The sequence below is a fragment of the Ictidomys tridecemlineatus genome, chromosome 6 (genome assembly GCF_052094955.1).
Source record: "Ictidomys tridecemlineatus isolate mIctTri1 chromosome 6, mIctTri1.hap1, whole genome shotgun sequence".
Taxonomy (NCBI): Eukaryota; Metazoa; Chordata; class Mammalia; order Rodentia; family Sciuridae; genus Ictidomys; species Ictidomys tridecemlineatus.
In genome coordinates, this window is record NC_135482.1 from 72,968,545 (window position 1) to 72,984,459 (window position 15,915).

Below are 15,915 nucleotides of genomic sequence, written 5' to 3' on the forward strand. Positions count from 1 at the left end.
ACTGGTGGCCCCTGTGCCTGATGGTCCAGGTGTGCTGCCTCTGACTGCTTCTGAGGTTGCTCCCAGGGACAGTCCTATTGTACCTGACAAACACAGTAGCAGTGCTTGCAACATATGCTAGTTCCTCTGAAGGAGGAGATTGCTTCCAGTCAAGATAAAATTTTATATGGCAATATGTAAATCAATGGAAGTGTAACTGATTCGATTCTGCAATCTGTATATGGGGTAAAAATGGGAGTTCATAACCCACTTGAATCAAAGTGTGAAATATGATATATCAAGAACTATGTAATGTTTTGAACAACCAACAATAAAAAAAGATAAAATTTTAATCTTGTGCATTTTCTAAGCCTACTGTTTTGATATTTGTGCACATCCTGACTTACTTGAACTTCCTGGGCTCGTTGATCCAGTGCTGGGTTCTCTGGATGTGCTGCCCTCCTCTTTGCTAGGTGTTGGTGCAGTAGGGCCTCCTGTTCCAACTGATAAAAAATTAACTTTTTTTTTCAAATTGCCCTGGAAAAATCAACTTATTTAACTTTACAAAAGCCCTCTGAGATGGGTAATATTATTCTTCCCATTTATCAGACAAGGTTTAATGATTTCTCCAGCTCCATGACAGCAATCCTGGTGCCAAACTCAGTCTAGTGCCAGAAAATATTCTCTGCTTCTCAAATAACCTGTGACAAAGATGGATTTGTAAAATTTCCAGTCTGTCCTAGTGCATGCTTTGAAAAATGCCATTAAATTGAGTTATAAAATTTTCAAAAATACGACCATATAAAACACAAACCTTTATTCAACGGACGTAAGATCACTGTGCCAAATTGTTGTTTATAAATGCTTGATCTCTATTTCACTTCTTTCACAAAGGGTACCAAGGATTGAACCCAGCAGCACTTTCCCACTGAGCAACATCTTTAGTCTCTTATTTTGAGAGGAGGGCTTACAAAATTGCTGAGACTAACTTGCAATCCTCCTTCCTCAGCCTCCTGAGGCTGGGATTACAAGCATGTGCCACCATGCCTGGCTATTCTATTTCACTTTGGTGATTGAAAATCAAAAGACAGCTGATTTACTTATCTCCCAAGTACTTCTGATTTGGTAATCAATTCATACTAGATTATCACCCTAACATTTGTATCAGTTTAGTGGTCTAATTAAAATTAAGCAGTTTCTTAATTTTGCTGCTTCATGTAGATTTTCTTTCCACATGTTAATTTTAATGTAAACAATCTTATTCCAAAAAATATGTTGTAAATGTTAAATTTAGAAAATTGCTAGGTTTGAAGGTGTATCTCAATGGTAGATATGTGCTTAACATGAGCACATATTAGCACAAACATAACATGAGCATTCAATCCCCAGAATTCAAAAAAAAAAGAAAATTACTAAACAAAAATAAGTATAGGAAAAAAAATCAATCAGTCCACGTAATACTTAATAAATGTATGAAGATAAGTTGATGCTTATATTAAAGAAATGGCTTTAATGGCATATAAAGGAATCTCTACCTATATTAAGCAATCAAACTACAGAAAACTTAAGTAGAGACAGGATGACTGTTATTTGTTTGTTGTTGTTCTGGCATGGTATTAACTAAAGTATAATGGAGGGAAGTTGGGAAAGAGAAGAAATAGTACTCATTAAAGTAGAGAATCACTTCTGTACTAATTGCCTAAAAAATTTGATAGCACACTAACTGCTGGGCTTCACTCCACCAACTTCCACCACTAGGAAGGTATGGGTCTAAAAATGTGTAGTTCTAACAAGTTCCCAGGAAATGCAGATGCTGCAGGACCAGGAACCACACTTTGAGCATGACTGTATCAATATTAGTGAGCTAAGAAGAGGACTATAGAGAATGGGTAGAAAATGAAAACACTTGAACCAAAACCAAAGGAGACAAGTTTGAGAAGACAGTTCAGAGGTCATTAAAATTATTGTTTGCCGAATTGGCAGATTTGAAATAAGGTATGTTTGTTTTCAATCCAATTATCTATGCTTAAGAATGTCAATATTTTTTTCATAAACTAACTAATAATTTAGTCAATGATGGATGCATTTGGAGAATATCATGTTAAGCAAAATAATCTAGACTCAAAGATGAGTTCATATGTTTTCTCTTATATGTACAAGCTACAGCAGGGGAAAGAAAAAAAAAGGATGTCATGAAAGTACAAGTGTAGAGGAAGGAGACAAGCAGAAGAAAGGAAGGGAAACTGACCAAATTAGTTTATATGCATGTAAGACTATGCCACAATAAAATGCAACATTGTATAATATTAACCAGTATGTTTTTAAAAATAAAATAGAAAAAAATTTAGTCAATCATGTGTAAGGACAAGCATAATCACCTTGACTTTTGTTGGACATGAGTTCTTATACACCCATCACTACTACAAAAGCCAGAGATTGCCCATGAGGTTTAGGAGTTGGAGTTCTACTCCTGCTTTTTACAGTGTGGAGACTTTATGTATCATTCCCACAAGATGAGGAAATTATATTAATCGCCACAGTATTAATGTTGACTAAATTAAAACATACATATTTGAACATGATTTAGAAATGTTAGTGTGCCAGATAAATAATATTTTAATTGAAAAAAAATTTCAAGATTAATATATTAAACTCATCCAGTTGGCTTAGATAACTGACATTCTGTTCTCTCAGGTTATAGTCAGGGTAAATGTACTGCAGAGCTGAAACAGAAGATTGCTTGTGGAAATATTCTGAGGAAGAGAGAAACTCAGACTGCATGCTTTGCCTTACCATCTCGGAAGGCTGCCTCACTTGTATTCCCATTGTTAGTTGTGGCAGTCCCACCTGGTGACACTCCAGCTGTCTCTGATAAAGGTTAAAAAAAAGAAAAGAGGACCCAGTAAAAACCATGCATGTATACTAACAATTATGAAGGAAGTGGGAACATATAATTATAACAAGATTCATTAAGAAAGTAACTTGTAAGAAGGCTAAAGATTTTACATTTTAATTACATACAAGAAATAAGCAGCATTGCCTGAAAGAATATTGCTCTGCTAGAGCAGTATTCTTGGCTCTGAACTGGGCTTACCTGATGTGTCCCCAGGACTGGTGAAGCTGGGGCTTGATTGGGCTGTGGTTCCTGCACTTCCAGCTGTGGAGGTGATGGGAACTGAAGTTCCAGTAGAGCCTGAGAAAAAACAAAGGAACTTCTCACCTACAGTCTACCTGGACTTTATTATCAATGAGAAATCTAACTGTCCACTCACTCCTGCTATCGGGAATAGAATAGAGGAATTCATGACTTTCTGCCCAGACGTCACTAACATTTGTTCTAATATTATTTTCTTAAAGATCTTGGTTTAGTCATTAGATAATTGCTCTACAAATACATCTTTCTTCACCTTGTGCCACAGCAGGTCTTCATACATTTGTATCAACTACTTTGCTTTAAAATAAGTGCAGTTCTGATAAATGGCTCACCCTCTGACAGAAGCTGGGACCCTTGAACATCACCCTATCCTCACCTGAGTGCCCTTCAGGTGATGTCACTTCACTGCTGGGGGTTCTGGTTGTTTTATCCACTGAAGGTCCAGTAGTACCTGTCAAAGGAAATGGTAAATATATGTTATGATCTGTGGTAAAGTAGAATAAGTCAGCTATTCTCTTCTTTAAAAATATCTTGGGGTTGGGAATGTGGCTCAAGTGATAACGTGCTCGCCTGGCATGCGAGGGGCACTGGGTTTCATCCTCAGCACCACATAAAATAAAGATGTTATGTCCAACGAAAACTGAAAAATATTTAAAAATTCTCTTTCTTCTCTTAAACAAACAAAAAAACCCCACTATGTTCCAAGTGCTTACTCTCTTGTTTCACTTCTTATCACATCACACACAATAATAAACAATCTGGGAGCCACACATCTGGGCACCAAAATCTATTTCAAACACCTTATTTACTTTTTGATAGCAAAAAAAAGATCACTGAATGAGATGTCCTTATTACCCAAGTAATTTTGAGTCAGATTTTCTGAATATAAACAAAATGGCCAACACTTTAAATTTCAATAAGTTTACTGACCCAATGGGAATTACCAAGTTTCTTTCTGTTCCTGCTATGTGTAAACGATATGATTTAGCCTAGTAATTTCCATGTAAACAACAGCTTATTCAAAACAATGTGTCATGAATTTTAAATAAAAACAATGCTTATCAAGAATATTGTAGAAGAAACAATCATGCAGTACATTCATTAATACATTCAGAAGAAGTCCTACGCACACATGAAACAAATGTCTCAATGCTATATGAAGTTTTTATCTAAGACACTAATTTAAAAAATAACTAAGTAAACAGGAGAAAGATCAGTAGAGTAGAGCGAAGGGAACAGGGCAGGGATGGTAAGAAGGGAGAGTAAGGGGAAATACTGGAGACTGGATTAGAACAAATTATATTCCATGCTTTTATAATTATGTCAAAATAAATTATTTTTATTTGTTCTTACATATGATAGTAGAATGTATTGACATCTTATACATATATGGAGTACAACTTCCCATTCTTCTGATTGTTGTGGAATTACATTGGTTATGTATTCATACACGCATATAAGAAGTAACATCTGATTCATTCTATTAGCTTTCCTGTTTCCAATCCCCCTTCCTTCTCTTTATTCCCCTTTGTCTAATTCAAAGTACTTCTATTGTAATATATAACTAAAAAGGACCCCCCCAAATTAAAATTTTAAATTAAAAGAAAGCAATGGTCAGTATGTAATTACTTTAAATAATACAGACACAGGATGAGAGTTGAACTTTGGGAAAGTCATTCTGACTTGACATTGTTGAAATGTAAACTGAGTAGGTGATAGAAAATGAGTAGGAATTGTGGAGAAGTGCTTTTCCACCTTGAGCATCGATTCCCTAAAAAGCTTGCTAACATAGTCTACTGGGCTTCACCCCAGCACTTGCTGATGATAGTCAGGTAGACCCAGAAATGTGCCCTTCTAACAAGATCTCACAGGATTTCGATTCTGCTGGTCCAGGAACCACACTGTGAGCACCATGGTGTTAGAGGAGGAAGGTAAGCAAGGCAGAGGAATGCAGGGACTGGGGGAAAAGGTTTAACAGCTGAATGCAAGAGGACACTTCAGAGGTCTTTAAAATTTGTAACTGATGGTATGTGGGACCGTTGTAAATTTTTAGTCATGCTTATTTCCAGTGTAAATCATCAGTATTTAATATTATCAATGATATTGTATTCCTGGTCCTAACACTGACTGAATTTAATGAACAATGCACAAGCACAAGCTTATCTCTTGAGTTTTTGTTGGATATGAGCTCTTATGCAGAGGTTATAGAACTGAGGGGCTAGCCAATGCAAAATGAGGCTTTTCAGTACAGGTTCTAAACCAGAATTTCCAGCTTGGAATTTTTTATTATTTTCTTATCTCATGGGAATACTGACATATAATGGTGTAAAGGTTGACTATATTACAAACAATACACTTGAGCATAAGTCAGACAATTTAATGGGCCATAGAACAATGTCATTAATGTTTTATATAACTGCAAATACTAACTGTTAAATTTTTCCCAAAGTCATAGAATTGAGAGGAATAATTCTTAATTGGGCAATTTATCTAAGGCTCTACTCAGAGGAGCGTTATTGCTGAGGCAAAACATCAGTTGTATAAATATCAGATTTTCCTTATATCTTTGTTTCACCTGCTCAGAAGCTCTGTCACTTGTACATCCCCTACGGGGTCTTAAATTTATATCTGGTAGCACTCTGCCTGTCCTTGATGAAGGTTTATAAAATTGAAACATCTAGCTAAAAAACTGCATGGGGGTTGCCAACTATCAGAGAGTGGGAACATGTAACTGTAATATGATATCATTTAAGGAAGCAACATGTTGAAAGGCTAATATTAAATTTTAATTATACATGAAGAACAATCACCTAAGTCTGGTATTCGATTTGGAAAAATATTGTCTGAGCAGCATTGCCTGAAACCAGTTTCTTTGGCTGAGGCCAACATAATTGCTCAAAATGGGTTTACCTGAGGTGACCCCAAGACTGGTGAAACTGGAGCTCAGTCCTGGTGTGGTGCCTGTAATTCTAGCTGTGGAGGTGATGGAAACTGAAGTACCAGTAGAAGCTGAGAAAAACAACAAAGGAATTTCTCATCTACAGTCTACTTGGACTTTATTCCCAATAGGTAATTAACTGGCCATTCATACCTAAGAGTTAAAATTTCAATAAAGGCATCCAGCAACATAGTACCCAGAAGTCCTTATGATTTTGTGCTTTAATGTTTTATTAAATGTTTTAAATTAGTAATTGCATTTTTTTTTTTACAAAGACTTCTTTCTTTGTCTTGAGTTGGGTCAACTAGTTCTTTTTAGATTCATCTCAATTATTTTGTTTCAAAGTAGGACAAAAGTCAGAACCTCTGAAATCATTCTCTACTTACCTGAATGCCCTTCAGGTGATGTCGCTTCATTCTTTGAGGCTCTGGTTGTTGTGTCAACTGATGGTTCAATGGTACCTTTCAAAACAATGAAAAATATAAAGATTTTTGATTAAGTAGATTATGCTGATCTGTTTTTAAAATACCTTTCACTTTTTTTCTATATACTTCTCTATTTCTGTTCCAATAACTACAAATTTGAACATAAAACCTGTATTAGAGACTTCTTTAGGGAGATTAATAAGGTATCTTAATTGCAAGTTAATATTATTATCTTTTTTTTTGATACCCGAGATTAAGCTCAGGGTACTCAACCACATCCCCAGCCCTATTGTGTATTTTATTTAGAGAAAGGGTCTCACTGAGTTGCTTAGTGCTTCACTTTTGCTGTGGCTGGCTTTGGACTTGCAATCCTTCTGTCTCAGCTTCTGGAGATAATGGGATTACACTCATGGACAACAGCACCAGCTACCTACTTTTTTACATTCACTTGTTTGAGTAATGGTTCTCACCAAATGCTGAACATTAGAAGCAACTGAGGCTTTAAAAAAAAGGTTTTTCCAAGATTTCATGTTAAATGGGTCTATGATAAAAAATTTTCTCAACTCAAATATGATTTTTAAACACCACAGGAAACTATGTCTTCACTACAGACTCATAGCATCCGAAGCTCCAGGTCAAGTATACCACAAACACTATAGACTATAGGCACATACAGGGACAATTGTGTGATACTATAGAAAGACCATCTAATCCAGCTGACCCACTGTTACCTGAGAAATTCTTGGTGAAGTGTTTTGACCTCACATGCTTCATTCCCTACTACCTCTTTGTACTCTTTACTACACTCCATAGAAAACGACGGGCACACACACTCCATCTTACTCTGAAAAAAGCATGGACTGTACCCTCTACCTACCTGATTTGCTGCTAGCAGAAGTTGTGACTTTTCTAGCTGAGTGTCCATGGCTAGTACTAGTGGGGCCTTCAGAAACTCCTATGGATTTTAGAGCCAAGAACAGTATATGGGGTTTGGAGAATACGTATTATTCCTGCAAACCCTATGAGTAATTGAGAGTCTCTAGATTTAGAAAATGGAGAAAAGGATCCTAATAATTTTCTTGCTCCTCCAATGAAATCCAAGTTAGGGCCTGATTTTACAAAAGGAGGGCATGGATGATAAATGCATATGCATGACAACCAGAACAGTGGACCTCACCTGAACCAGTGGTTGCAGTCCCTGCCTCTCTAGGTGTGCTACCACCTTGAGCTTCAGGGGTTGCTCCAGATGATGCTCCAGGGGTGCCTGAGATTTATCAAGGGAAAAAAAATAAGTCAGCTTAAGAAACCTAAAGGAGGGACTTCTTATCAACAATGATCTGGAATATATTTTAAAATAACAGATGGATATACCCTACAAAATTCACTGGCATCGGATATTCTTTCTCAGGGTAAATAAGGTAAATCAGTTAATTCTGAGAATGTACTCTTTGAATTAAGTTATTATTGTTAAAAATAGCATAATTGTATCAATAAATCATGATTAAAGCTTGATATCCTTTTCCTTGTACACTAGAACTATCTTATGATCCAGTTTTCATCTTTTCCACTCTTGATTGTTATCTAACTTGTTGTCTTCATTGCTATCTTAACTATCCTCTTAAAGGTATTACTTATTGCACCTAGATGGTTCTTAATTTCTGTTTCCCACTTGGCACAGGGTGACATCAGTTAGATTTCCCTAATCTTTCACCATAATCCACAGTGACTCTAAGATGTATTAAGAACAAAACTCATAGATATATTCATGATTTTCTGGAGAATTGGCTACACCTCGACCATAATGGTCAGATGCCCCAGGTAACATTGTCTCTGAATAGGTTTGGGGCAAAAAGCTCTCACATCTACTGCCTGGATTTCACCTGCTTATGCTCCTTCAGTACCTGTGGTTCCAGATGTGTTCTCACCAGCAGAGACAGTGGTGGTTGCATCAGCTCCTCCTCTTGTTGCTATTGGGAAGAAGAATGGTGCTTAGTCTACACAGAGAGCTAGGAAGAAAACACTCTTTGAAGGACAATGCACACTTTCAATTTTGTCATAATTTCCTATTCTCCATTGCTACCTTAACTGTATCTATTCTCACATTTGGAGATCTTACATAACTTGTATTAGATCCCAGCACAAGCCCCTTGGAAGTGTCTCTCATACCTGTTGGGCTTCCAGGGCTGGTGGCCCCAGTGCTGGATTGTCCAGTTGGGTTGCCCCTGCCTGCTCCTGAGGTTGTTACCAGAGACTCTCCTGTTGTACCTGACAAACACAGTAACAGTGCTTGCAATGTATGCTACTTCCTCTGAAGGAGGAGATGAGAAGATCCAGCAAAAATTTTGATCTTTTTGTACATTTTCATGGTTTACCCAACAGCCTACATGCTTTGTTACTGTATGCACTTCATAGACACTAAGCACACATCCCAACTTACCTGAAGTTCCTGGGCTTGTAGCTCCAGTGCTGGGTTTGCTGGCTGTGGTGCCCTCCTCCCTAATAGGTGGTGTTGTACTAGGGCTTGTGGTTCCTCCTGATTTTTTTAAAAAAGCATTTCATATTGCCTTATGCATAAATCAAACTTTTAAATCTCATAAACATCCTCTCAAAGCAGCTACATTATTCTTCTCACTTATCAAAAATGGCTAAGTGATGTGCTCTCGTCATCCAGTTGGAAGCTACAATTTCAGACAGCCAAGCTTCAATCACCTATCCCTAATTTCATGCTGTTACCAGTGCTGCTCAAAAGATCTGACAACAGAACAAGTTTTATTATTCTAATCTCTGCCAAAAGCATGGTTTTCATGGTGTTATAAAATGAATGCTAATATAAAATCTAAGTAAATAAGATCATATAACATACAAATTTTTATTCAACAATAAAATACTATTATGTTAAAATTCTCTGTTTGCAAATGCTTGCTCTGTGTTTCACTTCTGATCACATCATGGGCTGTTAACAAACACAATAAACCACACATTCATGGACCAATGTTCAGTAGCCTTGTTCAAATATCTTACTGTCTGATAATTGTGAAATATCTCTGAATGAGACAACCTTATTAACCAAGTAAGTCTGAGTCAGACTTTTGGAATATAAACAAAATGATCAACACTTTAAATTTCAATAAATTTACTGATCCAGTGGAAATTGCTAAGTTTCTTTTTTATTATTTTTATGCATAAGCTATATCATTTAAATCAGTAATTTCAAAAACTACAGCTTATGCAAAAGTCAATTCATCATGAATTTTAAATCAAAACAATAGCTACCCAAAAATGAGTGTGTGAGAAACACAACAGGCCCATAGATTCTTAAATAAATTTATAAGACCTAATACGCATACATGAGACAAAGGCTTCCTCCTAATGCTATGTAAATTTCTGAATTATCTTAAGAAATCAGAACTATTTAAGTACTAAATAATACAGACACAGGGTGAGAGGTGAGCTTTGGAAGTCATTCGGACATGACATTTATGGAGTATAAACTGGGAGTGAAGTTGGGAAAGAGTGGGAACTGTGGAGATGTGTTCTACCTTGAGCATCAATTTCCTAAAAAAATTGAGTGGCTCCACCCACCCAGTAGACTTTCCAATTCTCTGCTAGTGAACTAGGAAATGTGCACCTTTAATAAGATCCCACAGGATTCCAATGCTGCTGGTACAGGAACCACACTGTGAGCACCATGGTGTTAGAGGAGGAACATAAACAAGGCAGAGGACTGCAGGGACTTGGGGAAGGGGCTTAACATGTGAATAAAACACAGAAAAAAATAGGCTACAAGGGAAGACACTTTAGAGGCCCTGAAAATTTGGAATGGATGGCATCAGAGAGTTTGAAATTGAGTCATGTTTGTTTTCAATCTAAATTATCTATGTCCAGTATTGTCAATTGTATTGTATTCCTGGTCCTAAACCGACCTAATTTAATCAATGCACATCCACAGCATATTCTGCTTAGCTTTTGTTGGAAATGAGCTCTATTACATTGGTCACACCATTGAGAAAGCAGCTATTGCCCATCAGGTTCAGAGTTCATGTTCTAACCAGACTTTGTAAGCTTAGAAACTTTTATTTTCTCATCTCATGACAATAAACACATATAATGTGTTAAGTCTGACTGTGTTAAAGAATATACTTGAAAGCAATAAACACATATAATGTGTTAAGTCTGACTGTTAAAGAATATACTTAAAAGCAAATCAGATATTTTAAAGGACAAAAATGTGTATCATTAATATTTCATATGCAAGTGCAAATACTTACATGTATTTGTACAAAGTCACGGAATTGACTTGTGCAAATGTTAAATTGGCCCCTTTGTTTTAGACTGTACTCAAGAGTGGTGATTGCTATGGTTAAACAGGTGTTGTTTGGAATATTGTGTTTGACTTATATCTTTGTTTCACCTGATTGACAGCTGTGTCACTTAGACATTCCTATGGGTTCTTAAAGTCACACCTGGTGACAGTCTAATTCTCCCTGATGAAGCTTGAAAATAAATGATACAACGACAAATGGCAAAAAAAGCAAACAAACCTGTATAAGGACTGCAACAATCCATGGGAGCATGTACTTGTAAAATAATATGGTAAAAGGAAGCAACATGTTGAATGTTTAATGATATTAATTTTTAATTATATATTAAAGCTAATGATATCAAAATGCTAATGATATTAAATTTTAATTATATGAGGAAAATCACCTAAGTAAGGTATTCGATTTGGAAAAATATTGTCTGAGCAGCATTGCCTGACCATTTGCTTGGCTGAGGCCAATATACTTGCTCTGAACTGGGCTTACCTGATGTACCACCAGGACTGGTAATGCTGGGGCTCAGTCCTCCTGTGGTGCCTGCACTTACAGCTGTGGAGGTGATGGGACCTGAAGTTCCAGTAGAGCCTGGGAAGAATACCAAATGAACTTCTCACCTACAGTCTACTTGGACTTTATTACCAATGGCTAATCTAACTGTCCATTCACAACAAAGAATTAAAATTCCAATAAATGCATCCAGTGACTTAGTACCCAGAGTTGCTTATGACTTAGTGCTTTAATGTTTTCTTAAATGTTTTAAATCAGCCTATTGCATTTTTTTAAACAAATATATCTTTCTTTGTCTTGAGATGAATGAACTAGTTCTCCTTAGATTCATCTCAACTACTTTGATTCAAAACAGGACAAAAATCAGGACCACTGAAATCATTCTCTACTAACCTGTGTTCCCTTGAGATTGAGATGATGTCAGTTCATTGTTTAAGGCTCTGGATGTTGTGCCAACTGATGTTCCAGTAGTACCTTTGAAATAAAAAATGAATAATATTAAGGTTTTTGATTAAGTAGATCATGCTGTTCTGTTTTTAAAATACATTTCACTCTTCTATATAATTCTCTTTTTCTGTTCCCAAAATTCCAAATTTGAACATATAATCTGTATGTCAGACTCCTTTAGTGAAATTATATTATCCTACAATTAGGATACCTTATTAGCTATGTTTTTTTTTTTCTTGATACTGGGGATTGAACTCAGGGGCACTCTGTCTCATCCCCAATCCTACTGTGAATTTTATTTAGAGACAGGGTCTCACCGAGTTGCTTAGTGCATAAATTTTGCTGAGGCTGACTTTGAACTCGTAATCTTTTTACCTCAGCCTCCCAAGCTTCTAGGATTACAGGAATGGACCACAGCACCAGCTATCTATATTATTACTATTCACTTATTTGAGTAGTGGTTCTCACCAAATGCTGAACATTAGAAGCAACTGAAGCTTTAAAATATATGATTATATGAACTTTTTGCCAAAGTTTCATGTTCAATGGGTCTATGATGGAAAATTTTCTCTATTCAATTATTATTTTTAACCACCACAGCAAACTATGTTGTTGCTACATGCTCACAGCATCTGAAGCTCCAGGTCAAGGATCCCATGAACATTAGGGACCATAGGCACACACAGGGACAATTGTGGGATACTATAGAAAGACCATCTAATCCAGCTGACACACTGCTACCTCAGAAATTCTTGGTAAAGTGTTTTGGCCCCCTCATGCTTCATTCCCTACTACCTCCTTTTACTCTTCACTACACTCCATAGAAAACAACTGGGACACACTTACACACTCCATCTGACTCTGATGAAACCATGGACTACACCGTCTATGTTACCTGATTTGCTGTTAGCAGAAGTTGTTGCTATTCTAGCCGAGTCTCCATGGGTACTAGTGGTGGGGCCTTGAGAAACTTCTATGGTTTTTAGAGCCAAGACCAGTATATAGGGAGGGTTTGGAGAATCATATTATTCCTGCAAACCCCATAAATAATTGAGAGTCTCCAGATTTAGAAAATGGAGAAAAAGATCCTCATAAATTTTCTGGGTCCAACAATGAAATCCAAGTTAGGGCCTGATTTTACAAATCAGCATCTGCTGCAGGAGGGCATGGATGATAAATGCTTATGCATCAAACCAGAACAGTGGACCTCACCTGAACCAGTGGATGCAGTCTCTGCCTCTCCAGGTGTGCTTCCACCTTGAGCTCCAGGGGTGCCTGAGATTTATCAGGGAAAAATAAAAAAGAAGTCAGCTTAAGAAACCTAAAGGAGGGACTTCTGGTCAATATGATCTGGAATATGCTTTAAGGTAACAGATGGATTTACCCTATAAAATTTACTGGCATATGACATTGTTTCTCAGGGTAAATAAGGTAAGTCAAGTAATTCTGATAATGTATTGTTTCAATTAAGTTATTATTGTTAAAAATAGCATAAGCATATCAATAAATGATTAAATTTTGATGATTTTCCTGGCATGCTAGAACCTTCTTATGATCTAGTTTGCATCTTTCTCCTCTTGATTCCTATCTTACTTATTGTCTTCATTGCTATCTTATCCTGTTAATCTTATTAAGTTGTGCACCTAGATGTTTGTTAATTTTTCTGTTTCCCACTTGGCACTAGGTAAAATCAGTTAGATTTCCCTGGTCTTTCACCATATTCCACAGTGACTCTAAAATGTGTTAACAACAAAACACAGACTTGATATATTCATGATTTTCTGGAGAATTGGCTACACCTCGACCATAATGGTCAGATGCCCCAGGTAACACTGTCTCTGAATAGGTTTGGGGCAAAAAGCCCTCACATCTACTGCCTGGATTTCACTTGCTTAAGCTCCTTCAGTACCTGTGGTTCCAGATGTGTTCTCACCAGCAGAGACAGTGGTAGTTGCATCAGCTCCTCCTCTTGTTGCTATTGAGAAGAAGAATGGTGCTTAGTCTACACAGAGAGCTAGGAAGAAAACACTCTTTGAAGGACACTGCATACTTTCAATTTTGTCATAATTTCCTATTCTCCATTGCTACTTTAACTGTATCTATTCTCACATTTGGAGATCTTATATAACTTGTATTAGATCCCAGCACAAGCCCCTTGGAAGTGTCTCTCATACCTGTTGGGCTTCCAGGGCTGGTGGCCCCAGTGCTGGATTGTCCAGTTGGGTTGCCCCTGCCTGCTTTTGAGGTTGTTACCAGAGACTCTCCTGTTGTACCTGACAAACACAGTAACAGTGCTTGCAATGTATGCTACTTCCTCTGAAGGAGGAGATGAGAAGATCCAGCAAAAATTTTGATCTTTTTGTACATTTTCATGGTTTACCCAACAGCCTACATGCTTTGTTACTGTATGCACTTCATAGACACTAAGCACACATCCCAACTTACCTGAAGTTCCTGGGCTTGTAGCTCCAGTGCTGGGTTTGCTGGCTGTGGTGCCCTCCTCCCCAATAGGTGGTGTTGTACTAGGGCTTGTGGTTCCTCCTGATTTTTTTAAAAAAGCATTTCATATTGCCTTATACATAAATCAAACTTTTAAATCTCATAAACATCCTCTCAAAGCAGCTACATTATTCTTCTCACTTATCAAAAATGGTTAAGTGATGTGCTCTCGTCATCCAGTTGGAAGCTACAATTTCAGACAGCCAAGCTTCAATCGCCAATCCCTAATTTCATGCTGTAACCAGTGCTGCTCAAAAGGTCTTTGACAACAGGACAAGTTTTATTATTCTAATCTCTGCCAAAAGCATGGTTTTCATGGTGTTATAAAATGAATGCTAATATAAAATCTAAGTAAATACGACCTTATAACATACAAATTTTTATTCAACAATAAAATATTGTTATACTAAATTTCTCTGTTTGCAAATGCTTTCACTTCTTATCACATCACGGGCTGTTAACAAACACAATAAGCCACACATTCATGGACCAATGTTGAGTAGCCTTGTTCAAATACTTTACTAGCTGATAACTGTGAAAGATCTCTGAATGAGACAACCTTATTAACCAAGTAATTCTGAGTCAGACAGACTTTTGGAATATAAACAAATGGTCACTTTAAATTTCAATAAATTTACTGATCCAGTGGGAATTGCCAAGTTTCCCTTTTTCCTATTATTCATAAACTAGATCATTTAAATCAGTAATTTCAAAAACTACAGCTTATGGAAAAGACTATTCATCATGAATTTTAAATCAAAACAATAGCTACCCAAAAAATGAGTATGTGAGAAACACAACAGGCCCATAGATTCTTGAATAAATTTATAAGACCTAATATGCATACATGAGACAAAGGCTTCCTCCTAATGGTATATAAATTTCTGAATTATCTTAAAAGAAATCAGAACTATTTAAGTACTAAATAATACAGACACAGGGTGAGAGGTGAGCTTTGGAAGTCATTCGGACATGACATTTATGGAGTGTAAACTGGGAATGAAGTTGGGAGATGTGTTTCTCTACCTTGAGCATCAATTCTCTAAAAAATTTGACTCAATAGACTTTCCAATTCTCTGCTGGTGGACTAGGAAATGTGTACTTTTAATAAGATCCCACAGGATTCCAATGCTGCTGGTACAGGAACCACACTGTAACCATGGAATTAGAGAAGGAAGGTAAACAAAGCAGAGGACTGCAGGGACATGGGAAAAGAGCTTAACATGTGAATAAAACACAGGAAAATGGGCAACAAGGGAAGACACTTTAGAGGCCCTGAAAATTGGAATGGTTGGCATCAGAGTTAGTTTAAAATTGAGTCATTTTTGTTTTCAATCTAAATTATCTATGTCCAATATTGTCAATAGTATTGTATTCCTGGTCCTAAACTGACCTAATTTAATCAATGCACATCCACAGCATATTCTGCTTGGATTTTGTTGGAAATGAGCTCTGTTACACTGGTCACACCATTGAGAAAGCAGCTATTGCCCATCAGGTTCAGAGTTCCTGTTCTAACCAGACTTTGTAAGCTGAGGAACTTTTATTTTCTCATCTCATGACAATAAACACATATAACGTGTTAAGCCTGACTATGTTAACAAAGAATATACTTGAAAGCAAATCAGATATTTTAAAGGACAAAAA

General features: G+C 36.8%; 1 protein-coding gene across 2 annotated transcripts in view; it reads right to left on the bottom strand.

The window, feature by feature from the left end:
- The window catches only part of LOC101958024 (uncharacterized), a 127,362-nt gene that overhangs the window by 38,163 nt on the left and 73,284 nt on the right, over window positions 1–15,915 (bottom strand). For both annotated transcript variants that reach the window (XM_078014884.1, XM_078014883.1), the window contains 16 exons: window positions 14,215–14,310; window positions 13,944–14,042; window positions 13,679–13,744; window positions 12,982–13,044; window positions 11,716–11,796; window positions 11,302–11,400; window positions 8,934–9,029; window positions 8,663–8,761; window positions 8,398–8,463; window positions 7,674–7,760; window positions 6,458–6,532; window positions 6,044–6,142; window positions 3,510–3,584; window positions 3,074–3,172; window positions 2,773–2,847; window positions 387–482 (listed from right to left, as the gene is read on the bottom strand). In XM_078014884.1, coding sequence (XP_077871010.1) covers window positions 387–482; window positions 2,773–2,847; window positions 3,074–3,172; window positions 3,510–3,584; window positions 6,044–6,142; window positions 6,458–6,532; window positions 7,674–7,760; window positions 8,398–8,463; window positions 8,663–8,761; window positions 8,934–9,029; window positions 11,302–11,400; window positions 11,716–11,796; window positions 12,982–13,044; window positions 13,679–13,744; window positions 13,944–14,042; window positions 14,215–14,310 — 1,371 coding nt within the window. The remainder of the gene's footprint in view (window positions 1–386; window positions 483–2,772; window positions 2,848–3,073; window positions 3,173–3,509; window positions 3,585–6,043; window positions 6,143–6,457; window positions 6,533–7,673; window positions 7,761–8,397; window positions 8,464–8,662; window positions 8,762–8,933; window positions 9,030–11,301; window positions 11,401–11,715; window positions 11,797–12,981; window positions 13,045–13,678; window positions 13,745–13,943; window positions 14,043–14,214; window positions 14,311–15,915) is intronic.